The 21,187-nt window shown below is 41.3% G+C and overlaps 1 protein-coding gene across 7 annotated transcripts in view; it reads right to left on the reverse strand.

Moving 5' to 3' along the window:
- The window catches only part of RPS6KA2 (ribosomal protein S6 kinase A2), a 476,285-nt gene that overhangs the window by 146,212 nt on the left and 308,886 nt on the right, over window positions 1–21,187 (reverse strand). For all 7 annotated transcript variants that reach the window (XR_012158128.1, XM_073337900.1, XM_073337899.1 and 4 more), the window contains 2 exons: window positions 19,151–19,267; window positions 10,137–10,218 (listed from right to left, as the gene is read on the reverse strand). Coding sequence is in view for 6 of the 7 variants with exons in the window: in XM_073337900.1 (XP_073194001.1) it covers window positions 10,137–10,218; window positions 19,151–19,267 (199 nt within the window). In the remaining variant the exon portion in view is untranslated. The remainder of the gene's footprint in view (window positions 1–10,136; window positions 10,219–19,150; window positions 19,268–21,187) is intronic.

The following is a 21,187-nucleotide window of genomic DNA, read 5'->3' on the forward strand; positions in this document are numbered from 1 at the left end:
GGAAAGATAATTTTGAGGCAAATGTTTTGCAAGAGCCTCAGATGTCAGAAATTGTAGTTGAGGATGAATGTGAAGCTGGTGTTGAAAATAATCCTGTTTTACATAAGTGAATGGCTGCTGCTGGTATGGGACCACATGGAGTAGCTAGGCAGGTTGAAATTGGAACGTGTGCTTTGGATCTCAGTCATGACTAGAGGGCCACTTCTAATAACTACAACAATCTGGGTGGTCTTCAGTCTTTTATATCTACAACAAAAGCAAAGAATGATGATACTCAACAGTATGAAATACTGCATGTGGTCTTTTCTGCAGAATAGAAGCCAATTTCGAATTTTCTACAATTGCAAATAGCTGCCATCAGACAAAATAACAAACATGACAAAATTGTAATCCAAGGGAAAGTTGGGAAGTGGTAAAAGCACTATGATCAAGTCTATTACTTGAGCTTTTTATAAAAAAATTAGGTCTGAAAGCTTTTAATATTTTTTTTTTAAACAGGAGCTGCAGCTGTGTTTCCAAGGCCACTAATTTATTCTGCTCTACATATTGGAATTTATGGAAACTTTAAAGAGCTAGATAGCAAATTGGATCAAAAGTAACAAAAGGATTTGGAAAATTGTAACTTTAATATCCCCAATGAAATGAGTATGATGTGCTGCTCAGTACTGGAAAAAAATAAAAAACAACAAAATGCAAGATGTAGACCGGTGAACCTGCACATGTCAACCCAACCATTTGGAGGAATGCTAATCAATTTGCTTGGAGATTTCAGACAGTTGCAATAGGTTGACAGTCCATTCTATGGAAATATCTTCAGAGGCACTTTGCAGATCAAGGGCAGTTGCTCTTTTAGAAATTTTGAAAAAGGCTCCACATTCTTTCCCTATTTCATTGACAGCCAGGTAAAACCCAACAAGTATCAAGAGTAATTTTAGATAATTTGAACATGAGTGAAAGCATAAGAGAAGACTGGTCAAAACAAATGCAACAGAAATCTGTTCTCTCTATGGAAGAAATTGCTAGGTATGTTTATGCAATCAGGGTATTTCCCTGAAATGCATTTGCAGTTTTTTCTAGATTAAAATAATAATAAATAATAATAATAATAATAAAAATCTCTGTAGAGTGCTATTGCACGAATACTTCCCTCTCTTGCTCAGCATCCTCTTCCTGTTTATATAGCTCAGCCCTAGGGTGGGGCAGGGCCTCCTTGTTACACCCCAGGCTGTCCCAGACATAGGCTCCATCCTATCCTTTAAAGGGGTAGTACATTCCTTCACAGTACCTAGACCACCAATTACTCACTGCTAAAAGACCAGAAATGGAGCTTGCTCTAGGAGTCAATTTCTTTTGATTCCGGCTTGGGCTGTGACTAGTCATAGGGCTTCCTATTATCCAAAGTTATTGACATCAGCCAATGTGACATCAGCCGGTTGCACAGATGTAGCCTTTTCAAGAGCCCAAGCATTTAAGGGGATTATATTTGATCCTGGGTTGAATCATCAATTGATACAAAATACGAAACCAATAAAATGTAGAGAAAAGGTGTGGCTTAGACGACTTCAAATTTAGGTTAACCTTTGTTTAGGAGCAATGGAGAATCTAGCCTTTGAATCAGTTTTGAGTTCTTCCTCATAACAGCCACCTTCCTCACGGTTGTGTTATGGTGATTAATTAACCAGTTAACAATATAGTGCTTTAAACATGCAAAATGCTAAATTATTATGATTACTGTCATTCAAATTAGTATTCATTTCACCCCCATGCCTCCCCCCCCCCATCATCTGATGCATTTCGGATTGTTTTCCCTTGGGTTTAGTAGAGTGCATGTATCCAGACTGATTATTTCTGGCTGAGCAAAATGAGGCTCTACATTCAACTCAATGGCATTTCTCTTGTTTGTCCGTATATAACGTGATAACTTTTGAAAACTACATCTGATGGGATCTTCAGTGGGGTTCCATCAATTGTTTAAAGAAGGGCAGACCAGTCAATAAGTTTTTTTAAAAAAGTACAGTCACAGTTTTAGAATTCCTCCTGCCCTGTAGATATAATTCTATAGAGTAACACTGAGTTCCTATTTAAAAAAAAAACTCTATTGCTGATGGACAATAGCATTTTAAGCCTCTAGGGCTATATAATTTCTTAAAGTCCTTAGAAATGGGATTTTTTTCCCCTTAGTGCAGGATCTTAATTCTAAGTGCATCATTGGGATGAGGCTATAATTTGATCAGGACCTTATATAATGAGAATTTCCAGCTGGCTTGACTAGAAACAGACAATATAACTCGCAAACGCTGTGTGCTCAGAATTTATTTTTAGAGAGAAAAGTTGCCCTCTCATCCATATCTGAACCTGTGCTCTGAATTACTAAAGAAACAGCAAGAAGTATAAATACACACATACAAAAATTAAGATCTAGATGCAAGTGAGTCAATCTTTAAAGAATCTCTTTGGAAAGCCAATAAAAAGAAAGTTCCAACGATGCTGTATGATTTTTTTGTTAACTGTTTTGACCTGTGAAGTCTTTGTGTTGGCTTTTTGAGAATCATTTTGCAATCAATACTAGCAGCGGTACTTAAGTTTCTCCAGTTCAGGGTGACAGTCTCAGAATATATGTTCTCTCACACAATGACTTTGTGTAGCCATGGCAATTATTTTTCTTTACGGCATATAGCTACATTCTTCCCAAAAATATCTTTCAAGCGATCCATTAAGAGGATAAACCACCTTTTGTTTTTCATACCAGGGTCCAGCTCTGTCCATTTTCCAGGTTCAGAACCATGACATTCTGGGACTTGTAGCTCCCAAGGAGTAGGGGACCTGTATGTTAGGGAACAATGGATGTGGTGCAGATTGTTGGGAAAATATAAGCAGTAGTCTTCCTTCAGACCAGTGGGTGACCAGGGACAACCTATTGTGGGTCTCTTGACCTGAAGGGGACAGAGCATACTGTTGGGTTTCTCCAGGTAAAGGGCCTTCAAGGGTTTTGGAAAGGCTGGGAAGAGGTCTCGAGGGACAGTAAAAGGATGAGGGTGGGCTTAAGAAGAGGCAAGATTTTGGGCTAGAGCATGAGAGAGTAGTTCTGTTAAACTTTTGAACAAAGTCTGTGGAAGAGCCCAGTAGCATAGGGCTCTGTACCTGTGCACCAATGAATGAAGTTTGTTTATTTGGGTGGATGTGTTATTTGTAAACTCTGCACCAAGGGATGAATGTTTAGACTCTCTGTATACATGTGGTTTCACTGGACTTGTTACATCAGAACCAGAGAGGTTTTAGGGGTTAGCCTCAGGTCTAACTGAGGCAGGCACAGTGAGGAGGAACACTGAGGGAGTTACTGCACCTGATGGTTGAACACACAAGCCACTGCTACAGTATGGAAACTCCAGTTTTTTGAAGAACGGTGTCCTGAGTGACATCTGCTGCCTGGGACTTTTGTATATATATATATATGTGTGTGTGTTTAATTTGAAGTTTGTTATGAATATTTTAACCTCTGAGAACTCCAAGTTCTGTGGAATTAAAGTTATTTTTAGGCTTTTCAGAAGCTGTAAATTCTGCAGCGTAATCAGCACAACTATAACCACCATAAATCAAATAGCTTTGGCTCAAGAAGATCACAAACTTTGCAGATACAGACTGTGCCATTTGTTCAAGGAATTTAGAAACTTGGGAGATGCCACCATGCTGGGTGTAAGCTCCATAAACTGCAGTGTGGCAGGAACCGCTAAGCTCTGGGAGCCAAATAGCTTCTGTTCCTCAAGAAACCTTGAAGCTTCCCACTACAAAGTTTTCAAAATCTGTAGGTATTGCCAGTACAACTGACCAGATCAGCAGGTGCATCCCACTTCTCACAAGATACACAGGCCCATCTTGCAGAGTTGTAAGATCCGTGTTTACCGCTATAATAATTATGAAGTTCAAAAGCGCTGATGAAAGGATATGCGGCTACAGTCTCAGTGCCAATTACTATAGAACACGTCTTACAAGGCTGTGTCTTTATACTTGAACTCCACTGTTAGTCCTTGTATTCCACTATAACAAACTCTTCAGATATGTTTAGTGGAGTTTATAATTTGAATCATAGAATATCAGGGTTGGAAGGGACCTCAGGAGGTCATCTAGTCCAACCCCCTGCTCAAAGCAGGATCAATTTGTGTGATTCAAAACAGCTCCTGCTCAAGGAACTTTGAACTTTCCCCGGCAGAGCTGATGGAGCCTATAAACACCTTAAGAGCAACGATGTGAGAATCAAGTTAATAAATCTGTCCTTCCTGTGTGCCATGTTTCCTACAGAGTACAGAGGAACCCCACTGCTTCTGTCCTCTGGGTTTCAGTCAGAGTGAAGGGCAGCCCTGCTTCACTGAAATACGCCTCCAGGTTTTTGTTAAACATATTACATTCTTGTCTGTTTTCCAAAAAAATACTTTCAAGAAAATAATTTTTATAGTGTTAAGAAGTGGAAACATTTTAAAGGGCTTATTCAAAACACCTCACAACTTTAAAGAAATTCCCAGACAAGTAGTACTTTAATCTATATTTCCAAATTTAAAATTGCGTTAAACAAAAAGAACCTCATGTCACTATCTTAGTTTAAAAGAAACATGAAACATTTGAAAGTCAGAAAATTCAGAGTTTAAGTTCTGCAAACATCCCTAACTGCAGCCTTTTATCCCCATTGGTATCCATCCAAACAGATCTTTCTAAATTTTAAATATTATTACCAAAGTTTTTTCCTCAAGTGAGTGCCTAAAATTAGTTTTCTAAATCTTTATTTAGGATCCTAAACAAATGGTCTGCTTTTCAGAAGTACTAAGCACCCAGCAGCAACCACTGAAGGCAATAGGTCATTAAGTAACTAATTTTGGTTTGATCTATACCCAACTATAGAATTTTCCACTATCACGTATCCATGCCATAAATATATGACTACTCATACATGTACTATTTTAATACTGGTAAGGGTTATTTTTATTGTCACAAGAGTTCGTGTGTACTACTCATATCCTTGCAACTGTTCCATTCTAAGATTGTTTAATATTAAAAATCTAATATCAGCTTAATATACAATACAGCCACAACTGGGGATACATTTGCCCTTGCAGTGGGAGGGACTCCATTATCTAATAGATCTCTTCCATCTCTAAATACTATGTTTCTCTATACACACATATATTTGAACTTCAGGGCTCTCTTGGTACAGAGCTGGCTCATTGGGAGCTGTGAATGCTGGAAACTATTGATTGCTGAAGGTGAAAGGTTCTGTACTGTTTTTACAATAACCTTTGCTGTCACTGAACTCTGGGATCATGCTGACTAATGAGGCATAACAGCCTGGAGAGATTATCTACTGATGAAGAATAAGAGTTTCATCATAAGTGGGTAACCCTTGGTTAAAACATGCATTAAATGCCGCACCTTCTTTACCCACAAACTAGTTCCTCAGACTAATCCAAACAGCAAGGTTTTCTGCACCCCCCCTTTTTTCCCTAAACTGTCATTTCCCCCTGCCCCATTTCCCTTATGTTGTTGTAAATGTACCTTCATACAGAAAAACAACCAATGTGGTTTTTGGGGTTGCAAGGGCTACTCATGAGTAAGGCTATGATTATGTCACGGAATCCACGATTTCCAAATATGTCTGACATTTTCACTTCAGCCCCGTGGCAGCTCTCAGCTGTCGCAGACGGCCAGGGGGGAATGCCCCCCGGAGCACCAGGCTGCTGTGGCCAGTGGGCCCTCCCCCCAGCTGCCCTGCTGCCAGTCCATGGGGGCCCCTGGACCTCTCAGCTATACGTGTGGGACACTCCTCCCTCCCCATTTTGTCAGGGATATTTTTAGTAAAAGTCAGGGACAGGTCACAGGCAATAACTAAAAATTCATGGAAGCCCGTGACCTGTCCCTGATTTTTACTAAAAAATATCCATGACAAAAATCTTAACCTTACTTATGGGAAGGTGACATTCAGCTTTATGCTGTTCAGTGCAGGGGTGGGGGGGGGGAGAAGAAGAGTCTGGGCAGCCATGCTTTTGCCAGTAATTATTGAATTATAGCTAGCAAGCACTCATGCATTTGTGCCCATCATTTGACATGGTAATAAATATCTCAAATTGGACGGATTTCCAGCCCTGCTCAGTGTGGGTGGGCAGCAATAATTTAAAACTCACTTAAAGATCAAATTAAGCTGTCAAAACTATTATCCTCTGTGCCAAATTCTTTGGAACTTCACTGACAGCAGCTCTCACTGCAGCTCTTTTAATATTTCCCTTCCTACACCACGCTTCTCGGCGGTCTTCACTTTTGTAACTCAAGTGAATTGATTGCCAGTTAATTCGAGGTAGATAACATGTCTGTAAGAAGCTAATGTGGACCTCCCCACATCTTTGATTTGGGTTAGAAACTTTTGTTCTTTACCCTATGCTGATCCCTAGGGTCAAGTAGCTCGAGGCACAAAAGTCAGTGAAAACATACCCTCTGACTGGGATCTCTACAGTGTGACCAATCTGAATGGAGCAGGTGGGATCTGGCAGAGATCACTTTCCTGTCACAACTTCCAGGTGTTACCACTAAATGTCAGAAAAGCAGCTGTGGAGTATTCTAGGAAGCATGGTGATGTTGTGCAGATGCAGGGGGAGGGGAACCAGAAGCATCTGTTGAATGTAAAATTGTTATGGGTGAGGATGAAGTGGATGAGTCTGGCGATGTGTTTGGAGTGGATATCTAAGTGTGGTCCATTGTTTTGTAAATATCTGAGGCAGGCAGTGATGCAGTCATTGTGAAGAATATTGGTGTATAGGGAGGTGACATCCATGGTGGCAAGGATGGCGTTCTGAGAGATTTTGTTAATGTTGTGGAGTAAGTCAGTTGTGTCCTGGAGGAAGCTGGACATTTGTGCAGTGAGTGGTTTGAGGATGGTTTCTATGAGTCCTGATATTCTGTCAGTAAGAGTGCCCGGACCAGGTATGATGGGTCTCCCTGGGTTCCCTTGTTTGTGTATCTTGAGAAGCACGCAGAAGGACACTGGGGTGGGTTCATGAGGGATGAGGTTGTAGAATTTCTTTTGGCCTTCAAACTACCTCCCTATCTCTCCAAGCTTATCATCAGAAGCAAGCTCCCCACAGACCAAGACACAGCAACCACAGGCACTGACTTTCCAAAGTGCTGGGGGTGCTCAACCCCCGGCTCTGCCCCAGACCCTGCCTCCACTCACCCCTTCCTTTAAGGCCCCATCCCTGCCCCGCCCCTTCTCCACCCCCACTCTTCCTCTTCACGCCCAGTTCTGGCCCCTCCCCACCCAACACCCTCCCCCGAGCGCACTATGTCCTTGCTCCTCCCCCATCCCTCCTCCAGGCCACAAAACAGCTGTTTGCGGTGGGCGGTAGTCTCAGGGAGGGAGGGGGAGGCGCTGATAAGGCGGCTGCTGGTGGATGCTGAGCACCCTGGAGCACCCACGGAGTCAGTGTCTATGACACCAACTCAAAGCAGCACCAGACCCTGCCAGAACAGATGCAAAACCTGCAGACATCTCTCCACTGCTATGAGGACTGGAAAACCCCCCTAACACACCTTTCAAGATGCATGGGTCTTACATGTGCCTCTCTCACCATGTGGTGTACCACATCCAGTGTCCTAATGCCCCAAACACAAAATGGGTGAAACCAGACAATTACTACATGCTCAAAAGGAACTCACACAGAAACATAAGAGACAAAAACACCGTATCACCTGTGGGTCAACACTTAGTACTCCTTTTCTTTTTGCGAACACAGACTAACACGGCTGCTACTCTGAAACAAAGTGATCACTCATCTGACCTCCCAGTCCTCATCCTTGAAATAAACTTGCACAACGCCTTCAAAAAGACGAGCTGTGAGCTTGTTTTTTGTTAGACACTAAAAATCGAAGACTGAAGAGAGACACTGGATTTATGGCTTATTACAACAATCTGTAACCTGCTAACAAACTCACCCTGGTTTTCCCCCTCCCTGCTTCATGACTGGAAAGATGTTAACAGGCCACTTCACCTTGAATGACCCCTTGAAATGTAAAAAGAAAAGGAGTACTTGTGGCACCTTAGAGACTAACCAATTTATGTGTGTTAGCTACTTATGCTAAGCAATCTGTTCCACCTTGTCTCTCTAAGGGTATGTATGTCCACACTGCCCACATTACAGCGTGGCCATGGCAGTGCTGCGATGTGGTCAGTGTAGTCATGCTTTATTGCCGGGGGAAGAGCTCTACCCTGGCAATAAAAAATAACCACCCTGAATGAGGGGTATTCACTTTATTGCCGGGAGTGCGCTTTTCAGCACTAAAACTTTTGTCGCTTAGGGGTGTGTGTTTTTCACTCCCCCGAACAGCTAAAGTTTTAGTGCTGAAAGTGGCAGTGTAGACACAGCCTAATATCCTGGGACCAACACAGCTACAACATTGAAGACAATATATCCTATTATTGGTTAAGTGGTGAGCGTGTACTTGGTGCTGCACAAGATAGAAAGCCAGAGGTCATTCCTGCTGGAAGGACCTTACGCATCTATACAGAGATGTGAAAAAATAAAATTCTCACAGGGGAAGGGCTACGTGGGTTCACAAAAATAATAACAAGCTAGGTGTTCTTTCCTCAGATTTCTCACAGAGCAGAAATAACTTTCACAGGTGGAGAACGCTCAGTTTTGAATAGTTGAGGTACTGCAGAATTTGACTGTGAATAAAGACTTGAGGATTTTCTCCATTATACACTTTGTGTATATATTATATATATACACACACACACACACACAAATATTTATCCATTGGAAGCAGAAATATTTAGATGGATGTTTATTCCAGGAAAACAGCAGAGTGCAAACTCTTCTATATAAATTCTAAATGGAAAGATCAGCAGCTGCTTCAGCATTTGTAATTAATGTTTGTAAAGGGCTTTGACGTCAGATAGCGCTACGTGAGTACTTAGTTTCCTATTTGCACGTTTCGGTTGGTGCTCAAGAGAATTGCTGTGTCATGTCATCAGCCTCTTGACATCTACTGTGCTGTTAGTCATAACCAAGATTACATAGAATTACTGCTGATTGTAGATCTCCAAATTGAGAGATGTTAGGCACCCAGAAATAATTTGCCATTCCTGAAAGTTTGAGCCTGTGAGTTTTCAGATATATGGCAACAATCATTCAATAGGGTTACTGTTTACCAATAGAGAGTTATTTTCCACTCTTGAAATACATTTACATAAAAAGTATTTCAGAGAGATGCCAACACTCGGATACAAATTAAAAGTGACCCCCCCTAGAACAACTATAAATAATCCTTATTAAAATAGTGAATAAGTCATGCAGAATTAGCAAATACCAAATTCCTTATATAATTTCTGGCTCCCATACTGTATGGCCAGCAAAGGAAAAAAACCACAAGTGAATTGACTCACTGAACTCTCTCTCAACCATAGCTATAACTAGAAGAAAATGAGAAAGCAGAACAACATTTTAATTTTCCATATGGCAACCAAGTCTGTCTTTGTTACCAAAAAAAGTAAATAATGAGAGAGAGAGAGAAACTGTTGTTCCATCTGTAATAGGTACCATAGCTCAATCTGAGTAGCAATCAGTCACAGGTTTCCTTGCCTAAGCATTTTAGTTATTATGAACACAAACTATAACTGCATTTTCTAGTGATAGTGACAACAATATTGAGCATTTTCTTAAAATGGCTAAACAGTCATGAAAAACTTTTTTTGATGTAAAAATTTTAGAGACCAATTTTCAGAACTTGCCCTCTAATTTGGTACCCACAAATAACACTGCTTGCAATTTATTGCAGGTGCAAATGAGAACACCTGCACCTATTGCCGGATTTTCAGGTGCTGTTAAATAACATTTCCACATCTATTATTTGATCCTGCAAATAACTTGGAGGTGCAAAATTTTGGGTGCAATTATTTAAAGGCACAATGTTGCACTGAAAGTGTGGAGTTTTAGTAAGTTCAGTCCAAAATGAGGAAACAGAATGGTGGAGGCTGATAAGAACATGCTTTTGTGTTCTTAGATCCTACAAAACTATGCCAACAGATCCTACACATCACAAGAAAAGTAAACTCTATAGTACAGGAGAGAGCGTGTTCAGCCCAGTGTCTTAATCCGTACCTTTCAGAGTGGCTTTCTTAAGTACCTTCATGGCATAAAGCTGGCCAGCATCAGATCCTTTGATCTTCCTCACCAGAAATACCTACAAAAGTAAGACACCAATGTAATCAAGTACAGTGGTTTGAGGGGAGAGCATTTGCTGAATTTGATGGAGTAATGGATACTGAGACGGCAAGAATTCTAAGGAAAAGTTAATATTCAAAGTGTTTAGTTTTTACTTCACAAACAATTGGCTTAGCTGGCCCTTGTAAGCTTCATTTTCTACCCTATTGCCCTCTGCTAAAGGTAACATGTTTAATATGATCAGTTGTTCTTTACACATCCAGTTAAAGTGGTCGAATAGTAATAGTGTTTGCAAACATTTGTTTGATTTCTAAACTGCTATTCACATGAATGTCTGGAGAATGGCTGTTCTTCGCATAACTTGCTGTATTTGCATGAAAACAAGATATTTGCCATTTGTGCCCAGATGTGTTCAGCCCATTTAAAAAGGTTTAATCATTTGACTCAGGAAGAAGAAACCATACTATGTGATTCATTATTCATGACTGACAAGCTAAGCATGTAGTTGAAGTGAATAGTTCATTAACAATCCAGAAGCTGACATGTGTGTGCATAAGTCCTGTAAAACTGTAAGCAAATAAAATTTTAAAGATCAAAGTCTGCTTATGAAAACTTCATGAACAGAAAAAAGGCTACATCTGATGAATGAATTGTTCATTACAATACAGATAGTTTGCCCAGTGTACATCTGTGAAAGGTTCCTATTATTACACCTTTTGACTCTGCAAATTTACAAAATATTTTGTTTTGTTTTATTCTGTACAGCAGTTTCTTCCTATCTAGTCCCAGATGATTTTTTGGGACAAAAGGGAAAGGGAGAAAAACAATTTAGTTCTGTCACAATAAGCCTCCCAAAACTTAGTTTGAAGCTTTCCAAACTATTCATACCTCCTTGATCTATCAATAAGGCAAGAAATCTCAGAAGAGCAGGGTCTTTCAGTCGATTTCCAGTATTTACTGGTTCCAAAAGGGCCAGAAATACAATCTGAGAAGCTGTTCTCTAGGGTGTTTCAGGACTTCTGCTGCTGGACAGATACTAGAAGCGAAGTGGAATATAAAAATATTTGGATAGGACAGATGTGTTATTTGGTATTTCGTTTCCTGATCTGATAAACATGCAAACAATGCTACCACCAATAATTGTGTGTGCAAAGTGTAAAATCTGGCTTCTACAGATACAATTTTAAAAATAGATTTTCCATTAACATTCTTGCTAAATTAAGCTCAATTACTCAAATATTCATGGCAATCAAAGACAGAAAGAGGAGTGGACATTGCCAAAGCTAATCATTTAAAAGTTGAGACTATTCATGGAACCTTTTTTGTATGTTTTTCACTCAACTCTACTCAGAAATAGTGTCTGGCATTATGGGGATAGGAAGTGAAAAAAAATAAATCACCATAAGCAAGTTTGGCTAAACCCCAGAGTTCCAGCATTGTTATTCACCTTTAAACATTGGCATTGTATCTAACTCCCAATCAAGTGGACAGTATTAGATATAATGTTTCATAAGCGGCGTTCCACTGTCAGCAGCACAGCACATTATACCTGCAGGAATATTAAACTGGAATGGTCAAAGTACTGGGCAAAAACAAAACAAAAAAAAACCCAAACCCCTCACTGCATGCTATATAATCTTGCAATGCCAGTAATATCCCTATGGCTGTAATAAGAAAAATCATCAACTTAAATTATTAGTCATTTGTCAGCTGTTGTGTAGCATGGGATATTGCAGTTCGTCTGCATTCCCCTCCAAAACAAAATGAGTCAAGGAACATTGTGTCCTGTTTTAGAGGACATCAAAATCATCATCAAACCAAAAAGGACATGGAACAAAAATGCATTGTATTGCAAAACGATGTCTTATTATTCTTAAAGGTACAATGGAATGCAAATAGAATTGTCAAAATTCCCCTCAGCCTATGTGGTTGCCTAAAGCTAGACACCTAAACCCTTGTTTAGGCACCTAAATAAGATTTTTAGAGACGTTGAGCACCTGCAGCTCTCCTAGATGACAAAGGAAGTTTCTTTAAGCATCCTGCAGCAGAGCGTTGGCTCCAGCTAGTAGCCATGAAGAGTGGTGACTTGACAGTCCTGGAGACTAAGGCGCTATAAAGTTAAACAAGGATCTCAGACATTGTGGTGATGAAAACCTAGATCGGAACAGCCTAAGCAACCCTCGCGCAAGCTTCCCCACCCTGTCCTAACCTGTAGGGACCATTACTGGAGCGAAGAGGCAGCTAGCTTTCCAGGGGCATTCAATCCCAGGCCTCTCAGCTGAAGCTACCAAATAGTGCCTTTTGTAGTATGGCGAGCACTAACTTATTTCACACAGCTCCCTGAATGGTGACTAGCAATCACCCACAACCCAAGCTAGGTTGAATCTGTACCCCGTTATACGCTGATCCTTCTCTAAAGTGTGTGGACCTTGCCCAAAAGACCAAGTCTTCCTTTGGTAAGTATTTCTGTGGCACCAGAGACTAGCTATTTTAGCTGTGAAATGTTAACTGTAAACAGCCAATTTAGAGGACTAATAACGAAATACAGCAGTACAATCTAAGACTGCCATTGAACCATTTCTGAAATATTTATTATACCCATATTCTGAAAAGTTGGGATTAAGTTTGATAGAGAGAAACTACAACAGAGCAAAAGATCTGGGGCATTTGGAATAAGGAGAGCTGCCAATTGCTGATCTGGAAAGAACAAACCCTCCCCCAACCTTCACCTTTTTTTTTTAAATAAAAAAACCCTAAACATTGCATCTCACTGCAGCAGCCAATGCTTACTTGGTCTGACTGTTTTTAAATGCAGATGTTCAGAACACAAGACTACTATGGTCTTTCCTCTGCAGGACATACATTTGCTGGTGAATGGTTTCCAAATTCCCTCATCCCAGGGAGCTTGTAACAGATGTAGTGATAGTTATCCATTTGCAGTGTTCAGGAAAATGGATAAATCCTCTAAATATAGTTTGTCTCAGGAATAAAACTGTAGGGTCTGTTTCATCAGTGTGTGACACTGGCAGACCGGGCGCCAGTTTATGCCAAGGCCCCAGGCCTCATTGGGCACTGACAAATGCATAGCTGGAAACCAGTCGGAACTATACTAACCAAGAGGTAAAGCCAAACAGATAGTAAAGTTATAAGAAGGTGTTTCGTGTGTAGACTTCATGAAATGTTAGTAGGATGCTGCATGCATTAATCCTACTTATAATTTTGTTATCCCATGGTATAAAGTTATACTGTTTGCATTGTAAACCTCTGTCATTGTCTAACTCGAACAGGAAAAGCAGTATTAATTAAGGTAAAGTGTTCATCCTGCACACAAGATGACACACTGAAGGCAAAATGAGCGTTATGTAGCATCAAAGGACAGAGACCTTGTTGATTGCATTCGTAACTTCCTCCACAAAGCGAAAACCTGTGCATGAACTCATCCCATCTGCTTGGATTCTGGGGAACAGGGGATAAAAATCCCTGACAAGAAGAAACTAGGATCTTTCTGTTGAGGAATCTTCGAGTCCAGAGAGCATAAGCAAGAGATCCCCAGGCTGCTTAGCCTGGTCAGCCCTAAAGGACATATAGAGCTGCTTATTATAGAATCCTATATGACCATTTTAAATTTAAGACTAACTCATTTGTGTGTAAAAAGAAAAGGAGTACTTGTGGCACCTTAGAGACTAACCAATTTATTAGAGCATAAGCTTTCGTGAGCTACAGCTCACTTCCTCAGATGCATATCATGGAAACTGCAGCAGGCTTTATATATACACAGAGAATATGAAACAATACCTCCTCCCACCCCACTGTCCTGCTGGTAATAGCTTATCTAAAGTGATCATCAGGTGGGCCATTTCCAGCACAAATCCAGGTTTTCTCACCCTCCACCCCCCACACAAATTCACTCTCCTGCTGGTGATAGCCCATCCAAAGTGACAACTCTTTACACAATGTGCATGACAATCAAGTTGGGCTATTTCCTGCACAAATCCAGGTTTTCTCACATCCCCCCCACCCCCATACACACACAAACTCACTCTCCTGCTGGTAATAGCTCATCCAAACTAACCACTCTTCAAGTTTAAATCCAAGTTAAACCAGAACATCTGGGAGGCAGTGACCATGAGTTGGTTGAGTTCAGGATCCTGACGCAGGGAAGAAAGGTAAGCAGCAGGATACGGACCCTGGACTTCAGGAAAGCAGACTTCGACTCCCTCAGGGAACGGATGGCCAGGATCCCCTGGGGGACTAACTTGAAGGGGAAAGGAGTCCAGGAGAGCTGGCTGTATTTCAAGGAATCCCTGTTGAGGTTACAGGGACAAACCATCCCGATGAGTCGAAAGAATAGTAAATATGGCAGGCGACCAGCTTGGCTTAATGGTGAAATCCTAGCGGATCTTAAACATAAAAAAGAAGCTTACAAGAAGTGGAAGGTTGGACATATGACCAGGGAAGAGTATAAAAATATTGCTCGGGCATGTAGGAATGTTATCAGGAGGGCCAAATCGCACCTGGAGCTGCAGCTAGCCAGAGATGTCAAGAGTAACAAGAAGGGTTTCTTCAGGTATGTTGGCAACAAGAAGAAAGCCAAGGAATGTGTGGGCCCCTTACTGAATGAGGGAGGCAACCTAGTGACAGAGGATGTGGAAAAAGCTAATGTACTCAATGCTTTTTTTGCCTCTGTCTTCACTAACAAGGTCAGCTCCCAGACTGCTGCGCTGGGCATCACAAAATGCAGAAGAGATGGCCAGCCCTCTGTGGAGATAGAGGTGGTTAGGGACTATTTAGAAAAGCTGGACGTGCACAAGTCCATGGGGCCGGACGAGTTGCATCCGAGAGTGCTGAAGGAATTGGCGGCTGTGATTGCAGAGCCACTGGCCATTATCTTTGAAAACTCGTGGCGAACCGGGGAAGTCCCGGATGACTGGAAAAAGGCTAATGTAGTGCCAATCTTTAAAAAAGGGAAGAAGGAAGATCCTGGGAACTACAGGCCAGTCAGCCTCACCTCAGTCCCTGGAAAAATCATGGAGCAGGTCCTCAAAGAATCAATCCTGAAGCACTTGCATGAGAGGAAAGTGATCAGGAACAGCCAGCATGGATTCACCAAGGGAAGGTCATGCCTGACTAATCTAATCGCCTTTTATGATGAGATTACTGGTTGTGTGGATGAAGGGAAAGCAGTGGATGTATTGTTTCTTGACTTTAGCAAAGCTTTTGACACGGTCTCCCATAGTATTCTTGTCACCAAGTTAAGGAAGTATGGGCTGGATGAATGCACTATAAGGTGGGTAGAAAGCTGGCTAGATTGTCGGGCTCAATGGGTAGTGATCAATGGCTCCATGTCTAGTTGGCAGCCGGTATCAAGTGGAGTGCCCCAAGGGTCGGTCCTGGGGCCGGTTTTATTCAATATCTTCATAAATGATCTGGAGGATGGTGTGGATTGCACTCTCAGCAAATTTGCGGATGATACTAAACTGGGAGGAGTGGTAGATACGCTGGAGGGGAGGGATAGGATACAGAAGGACCTAGACCAATTGGAAGATTGGGCCAAAAGGAATCTGATGAGGTTCAATAAGGATAAGTGCAGGGTCCTGCACTTAGGACGGAAGAACCCAATGCACAGCTACAGACTAGGGACCGAATGGCTAGGCAGCAGTTCTGCGGAAAAGGACCTAGGGGTGACAGTGGACGAGAAGCTGGATATGAGTCAGCAGTGTGCCCTTGTTGCCAAGAAGGCCAATGGCATTTTGGGACGTATAAGTAGGGGCATAGCGAGCAGATCGAGGGACGTGATCGTTCCCCTCTATTCGACATTGGTGTGGCCTCATCTGGAGTACTGTGTCCAGTTTTGGGCCCCACACTTCAAGAAGGATGTGGATAAATTGGAGAGAGTCCAGCGAAGGGCAACAAAAATGATTAGGGGTCTAGAACACATGAGTTATGAGGAGAGGCTGAGGGAGCTGGGATTGTTTAGCCTGCAGAAGAGAAGAATGAGGGGGGATTTGATAGCTGCTTTCAACTACCTGAAAGGGGGTTCCAAAGAGGATGGCTCTAGACTGTTCTCAATGGTAGCAGATGACAGAACGAGGAGTAATGGTCTCAAGTTGCAGTGGGGGAGGTTTAGATTGGATATTAGGAAAAACTTTTTCACTAAGAGGGTGGTGAAACACTGGAATGAGTTACCTAGGGAGGTGGTAGAATCTCCTTCCTTAGAGGTTTTTAAGGTCAGGCTTGACAAAGCCCTGGCTGGGATGATTTAACTGGGAATTGGTCCTGCTTTGAGCAGGGGGTTGGACTAGATGACCTTCTGGGGTCCTTCCAACCCTGATATTCTGTGATTCTATCTGGGGGCGGGGTAGGGAAAAACAAGAGGAAATAGGCTACCTTGCATAATGACTTAGCCACTCCCAGTCTCTATTTAAGCCTAAATTAATAGTATCCAATTTGCAAATGAATTCCAATTCAGCAGTTTCTCGCTGGAGTCTGGATTTGAATTTTTTTTGTTTTAAGATAGCGACCTTCATGTCTGTGATTGCGTGAACACTTCAATCTCTCTGGTCACGCAATCACAGACATGAAGGTCGCTATCTTAAAACAAAAAAAATTCAAATCCAGACTCCAGCGAGAAACTGCTGAATTGGAATTCATTTGCAAATTGGATACTATTAATTTAGGCTTAAATAGAGACTGGGAGTGGCTAAGTCATTATGCAAGGTAGCCTGTTTCCTCTTGTTTTTCCCTACCCCCCCCCCCAGATGTTCTGGTTGAACTTGGATTTAAACTTGAAGAGTGGTCAGTTTGGATGAGCTATTACCAGCAGGAGAGTGAGTTTGTGTGTGTATGGGGGTGGGGGGATGTGAGAAAACCTGGATTTGTGCAGGAAATAGCCCAACTTGATTGTCATGCACATTGTGTAAAGAGTTGTCACTTTGGATGGGCTATCACCAGCAGGAGAGTGAATTTGTGTGGGGGGTGGAGGGTGAGAAAACCTGGATTTGTGCTGGAAATGGCCCACCTGATGATCACTTTAGATAAGCTATTACCAGCAGGACAGTGGGGTGGGAGGAGGTATTGTTTCATATTCTCTGTGTATATATAAAGCCTGCTGCAGTTTCCATGATATGCATCTGAGGAAGTGAGCTGTAGCTCACGAAAGCTTATGCTCTAATAAATTGGTTAGTCTCTAAGGTGCCACAAGTACTCCTTTTCTTTTTGCGAATACAGACTAACACGGCTGTTACTCTGAAACCTGTCATTTGTGTGTGTTTATGTTTCCTGTTTTAAACTTATAAATAACTCGTTTTCCTTAGTTAATAAATCTTTAGTTTATTACAGGATTGGCTACCGGCATTGTCTTTGGTTTGAGATCGGAGTACAGATGGCCTGGGGTAAGTGACTGACTGGTACTTTGGGACTGGGAGTAAACGGAGTATTGTTGTGATTTTTGGTGTAAAGTGATAATCACATAGTCCAGCTTACCTGGGTGGGAAGATAGAGTGGAATGCCAAGGGGACTGTCTGTGACTCCATGGTAAGACAGTTATACTGCTTCAGGAGTTCACACTTGTTACTGGGTTTCTTTCTTTCTTTATTGGACTGGTGAAATTGTATGTTCTAGAACATACAACTAGTTTGGAGCGTCTGCCCCGAGGTCAGCACTCATAGTTGTGAGCCATTCTAGACAGGTTGACACTGTTTCTCCATTTTATGCTGGTGTAACTCAGTTGATTTTAGGAGTACATCAGTTTCTTGAGTAAGGCAGATTGATCAAGGGTTCAGGCCTGAGGAATATATTTTCAAACAAACCAAGAAAAATAAACTTAAAACACAGATTTTTGGCACTTGGTTTAAATTAGGCTCACCAGCTGCTAGCAAGGGTCACACTTGCAAAGGTTTGGAGATCTCATTCATTCAGACCATAGAAACGTGGATGCTTAACCAAAGGACATTCAGGTGATGGTTTGTGGTTTCTAGTCTTTGTACATTGTTTTGTAATAGATATGTATAATATGCACACAGCAATGGAATGTGTGCACAAACATGGCTTTTGTGGGCATTAAAGAGGGAAGTGACAATGCAAAACTAGTTTATCTTTCTTAAAGATAATACTACTTTGCAGTTACACGGTGCTTTTCATCTGAGCACCATAAAGTTTTCTCAGTACCACTCTGAGGAAGTGATCAATAACCTCATTTTATAGATAGGCAAACTGAAGCACAGAGAAGGTAAGTGAAAGCTCAAGACCATACGTGGTGTCACTGGCAGAGCTGCAGCTGAAACATTTGACTCCAAGTCCCATGCTTTAACTTTAATGGTTGCTATCTTGCTCACTAAATCTGGGATTTCCAGAGCTCAGATCATGAGCTTCATAGGATTTTCAAAGGGCCTTGAGGGAATTATGCGACCAAATTTCATTGAAAGTCAATGAGAATTGGATGCCTAACTCCCACAGGCCTCTCTGAAAATCTCAACCAGTGTCCCCTAACTAGCAATTATAGCACAATCACCACCTCTGGAACAGCTGGGGGGTAGTTTAATGCAACAAGGAGTGGATTACATAACCAGTACATGACAGGTTTCAGAGTAGCAGCCGTGTTAGTCTGTATTCGCAAGAAGAAAAAGAGGACTTGTGGCACCTTAGAGACTAACCAATTTATTTGAGCATAAGCTTTCGTGAGTAAGTAAGCTGTAGCTCATGAAAGCTTATGCTCAAATAAATTAGTCAGTCTCTAAGGTGCCAAAAGTCCTCTTTTTCTTATAACCAGTACATAACACTCATTCATGTTTTAGGGTCTAGCCCCATAAATATTATCCCCTAACCTGTCTTACCTAGGACCCCAGTAAATGGCAAATATGCTCTTCTGCCCACACAACTTCATTGACTTCAATGGGATGCTACTAGTGCTGTTTAAAGCGGAATTAGGTCCATTACATACTGTAGAAAGTTACCTTTCCGTAGGAACCTTGCCCCAATACTTTCAGCAACTCAAACTGTGAAGAATCTGCCTTTTCAAAACCTTCCTTTACATGATGACTGATGTCTATTTCCTTCACTATACCTTCTTCCTGTGACAGAAAAAAAGAAAAGCACAGCTGTTACTGTGAGTGAAAGAAAACACAATATTTATTTAAATCCCACCACACTTGTTTCTACAATTAAATCCTTAATACCAAAACTTTGAAAAATATAAACTATATGCTATGCCAAATATGAAGTGTGTATATACACACCGGGACTTCTTATTTTCAGTGCAGCACACTGAGTCTGAATGTAAGACGTCCGCATCCCACTGCTTCTGCCTATGAAACTTCATGATGTGAATAGATAAAAACAGAACCTGTAAATTGAAACATTGGAGTAAATAATTGAAGCAACTGGGATCAGGATGCCTGTTCATCACAGGCTTTATGGTCTGTTACAGTGATCTACGTGTATGTGCTACAGTACCACTAGTGCAGTCCTTTCCAAATACACCCGACTCGGTCCAAAGACTCATTTACAGTCATTAAAAAAACCTGTAGCGCTATCATCTTGAAGGAGAGACTCAGACTATAAATGGGTGACAGAGAAGATTTTGCTCATAGTGCTTCTGCATGTTCAGCTGAAGGAATAATGGAAGGTTACGACTAGCAACCTTCCATATACAAAGATTCACAAATCCCACATGCTAGTGGGGCAGCAGCAGGACGAAGATACATTCCTCCTGCCACTACCAGGAATGAGCCCCACTGCTTCATGTTTTCTAGGCTCCTTAGGAATATTTGTGTTGTCAACGCAGAGGGGTATCCTTTGAAGACACTGAACAGGGCTCCTGATCCCGAAAACATCTGTACTTAAAGTTAAGCACAAACCTAAACGTTTGAGTATTTGCAAGACCAGGAGCCTGAGTTGGCCAGTCCTGCCTCCACTACATCTGAAGAACAGTCTTATGCTGGGTAACAATACAGATTTGTCATTGTGTCTACTGAAGGGGAGATGGCACAAAACCCTTCACAAGACCTGTGTGAGCTGCTCAGGATCATAGGAATAGGCCCTAAATTTGCTGTAAGTCATGGTATCAAGTAGATTTACCTAGCTCTGACTTGCACAGCATATTCATTTTTATCTAGTGTGAATCCCAAAAGAATTTCATCCAACTCACCATCCATATGAGTCAACTTATTGATATCACTACAACACTAACAAGTGTCTTCCAATGCAGCCATTCTATACTTTTGCACACAGCATTTGCTAGGAGGCTAGATTACCATATACTAGGTGGCTGCCTTGTCTGTGTGTAATTCATATTTTGTAGTTGCCTTCCCCATTTTTGTATTTTCTCATCATATGGAATGAAGAAATAAAATTAAAATATATTTTAACAAAAATCACTACTAGATTAAGAAAGCTTTTATTATCGCCTGAAATTTTGGGGTTTGAATAACTTGAGCATTGGCTCTAAACTAGAGTTAGGTTAGCAAAAAACTATGGGTGATTTAGGTTTTGCAAACCTATTTCATATAGAAATGGGTGAAAACCAGAACCATCTACCCATACTCCTGAACTCTGGGTACATAGGAAAAATGGGACCCAGATCTAAATGGATCTTGTTTTTGTTTTGGCAAAGCATAAAATCAAAACAAACCTAAAACAAAAACTAACCCTAGTTTTATATACACATCAAAATGGCATCTCCAAGACTACTGGTACCTCCTCTCTTCACTAACTTTCTCTGTCCCCAAAACACTCTGGATGAAATCTTGGCTCCATGGAAGTCAGTAACAAAACTCCCAGTGTCTATGGGGCTAGGATTTCACTCACTGTTTCCTGTTCATTCAAACTGCTTTAGCAAATTAAAATTATACACGAGTTTTCTATCTATCCATTCAGATTGATAATGAGTATCACATGCCTACAACCTGGAGCATATTTCACATTACGCTTTTAAATTTAACATAACCTCTTGAGTTCAAGACATTTAGTTACAGGGATATGTTGAAATTGCT

The sequence above is a fragment of the Lepidochelys kempii genome, chromosome 3 (assembly GCF_965140265.1).
Source record: "Lepidochelys kempii isolate rLepKem1 chromosome 3, rLepKem1.hap2, whole genome shotgun sequence".
NCBI classification, from domain to species: domain Eukaryota; kingdom Metazoa; phylum Chordata; order Testudines; family Cheloniidae; genus Lepidochelys; species Lepidochelys kempii.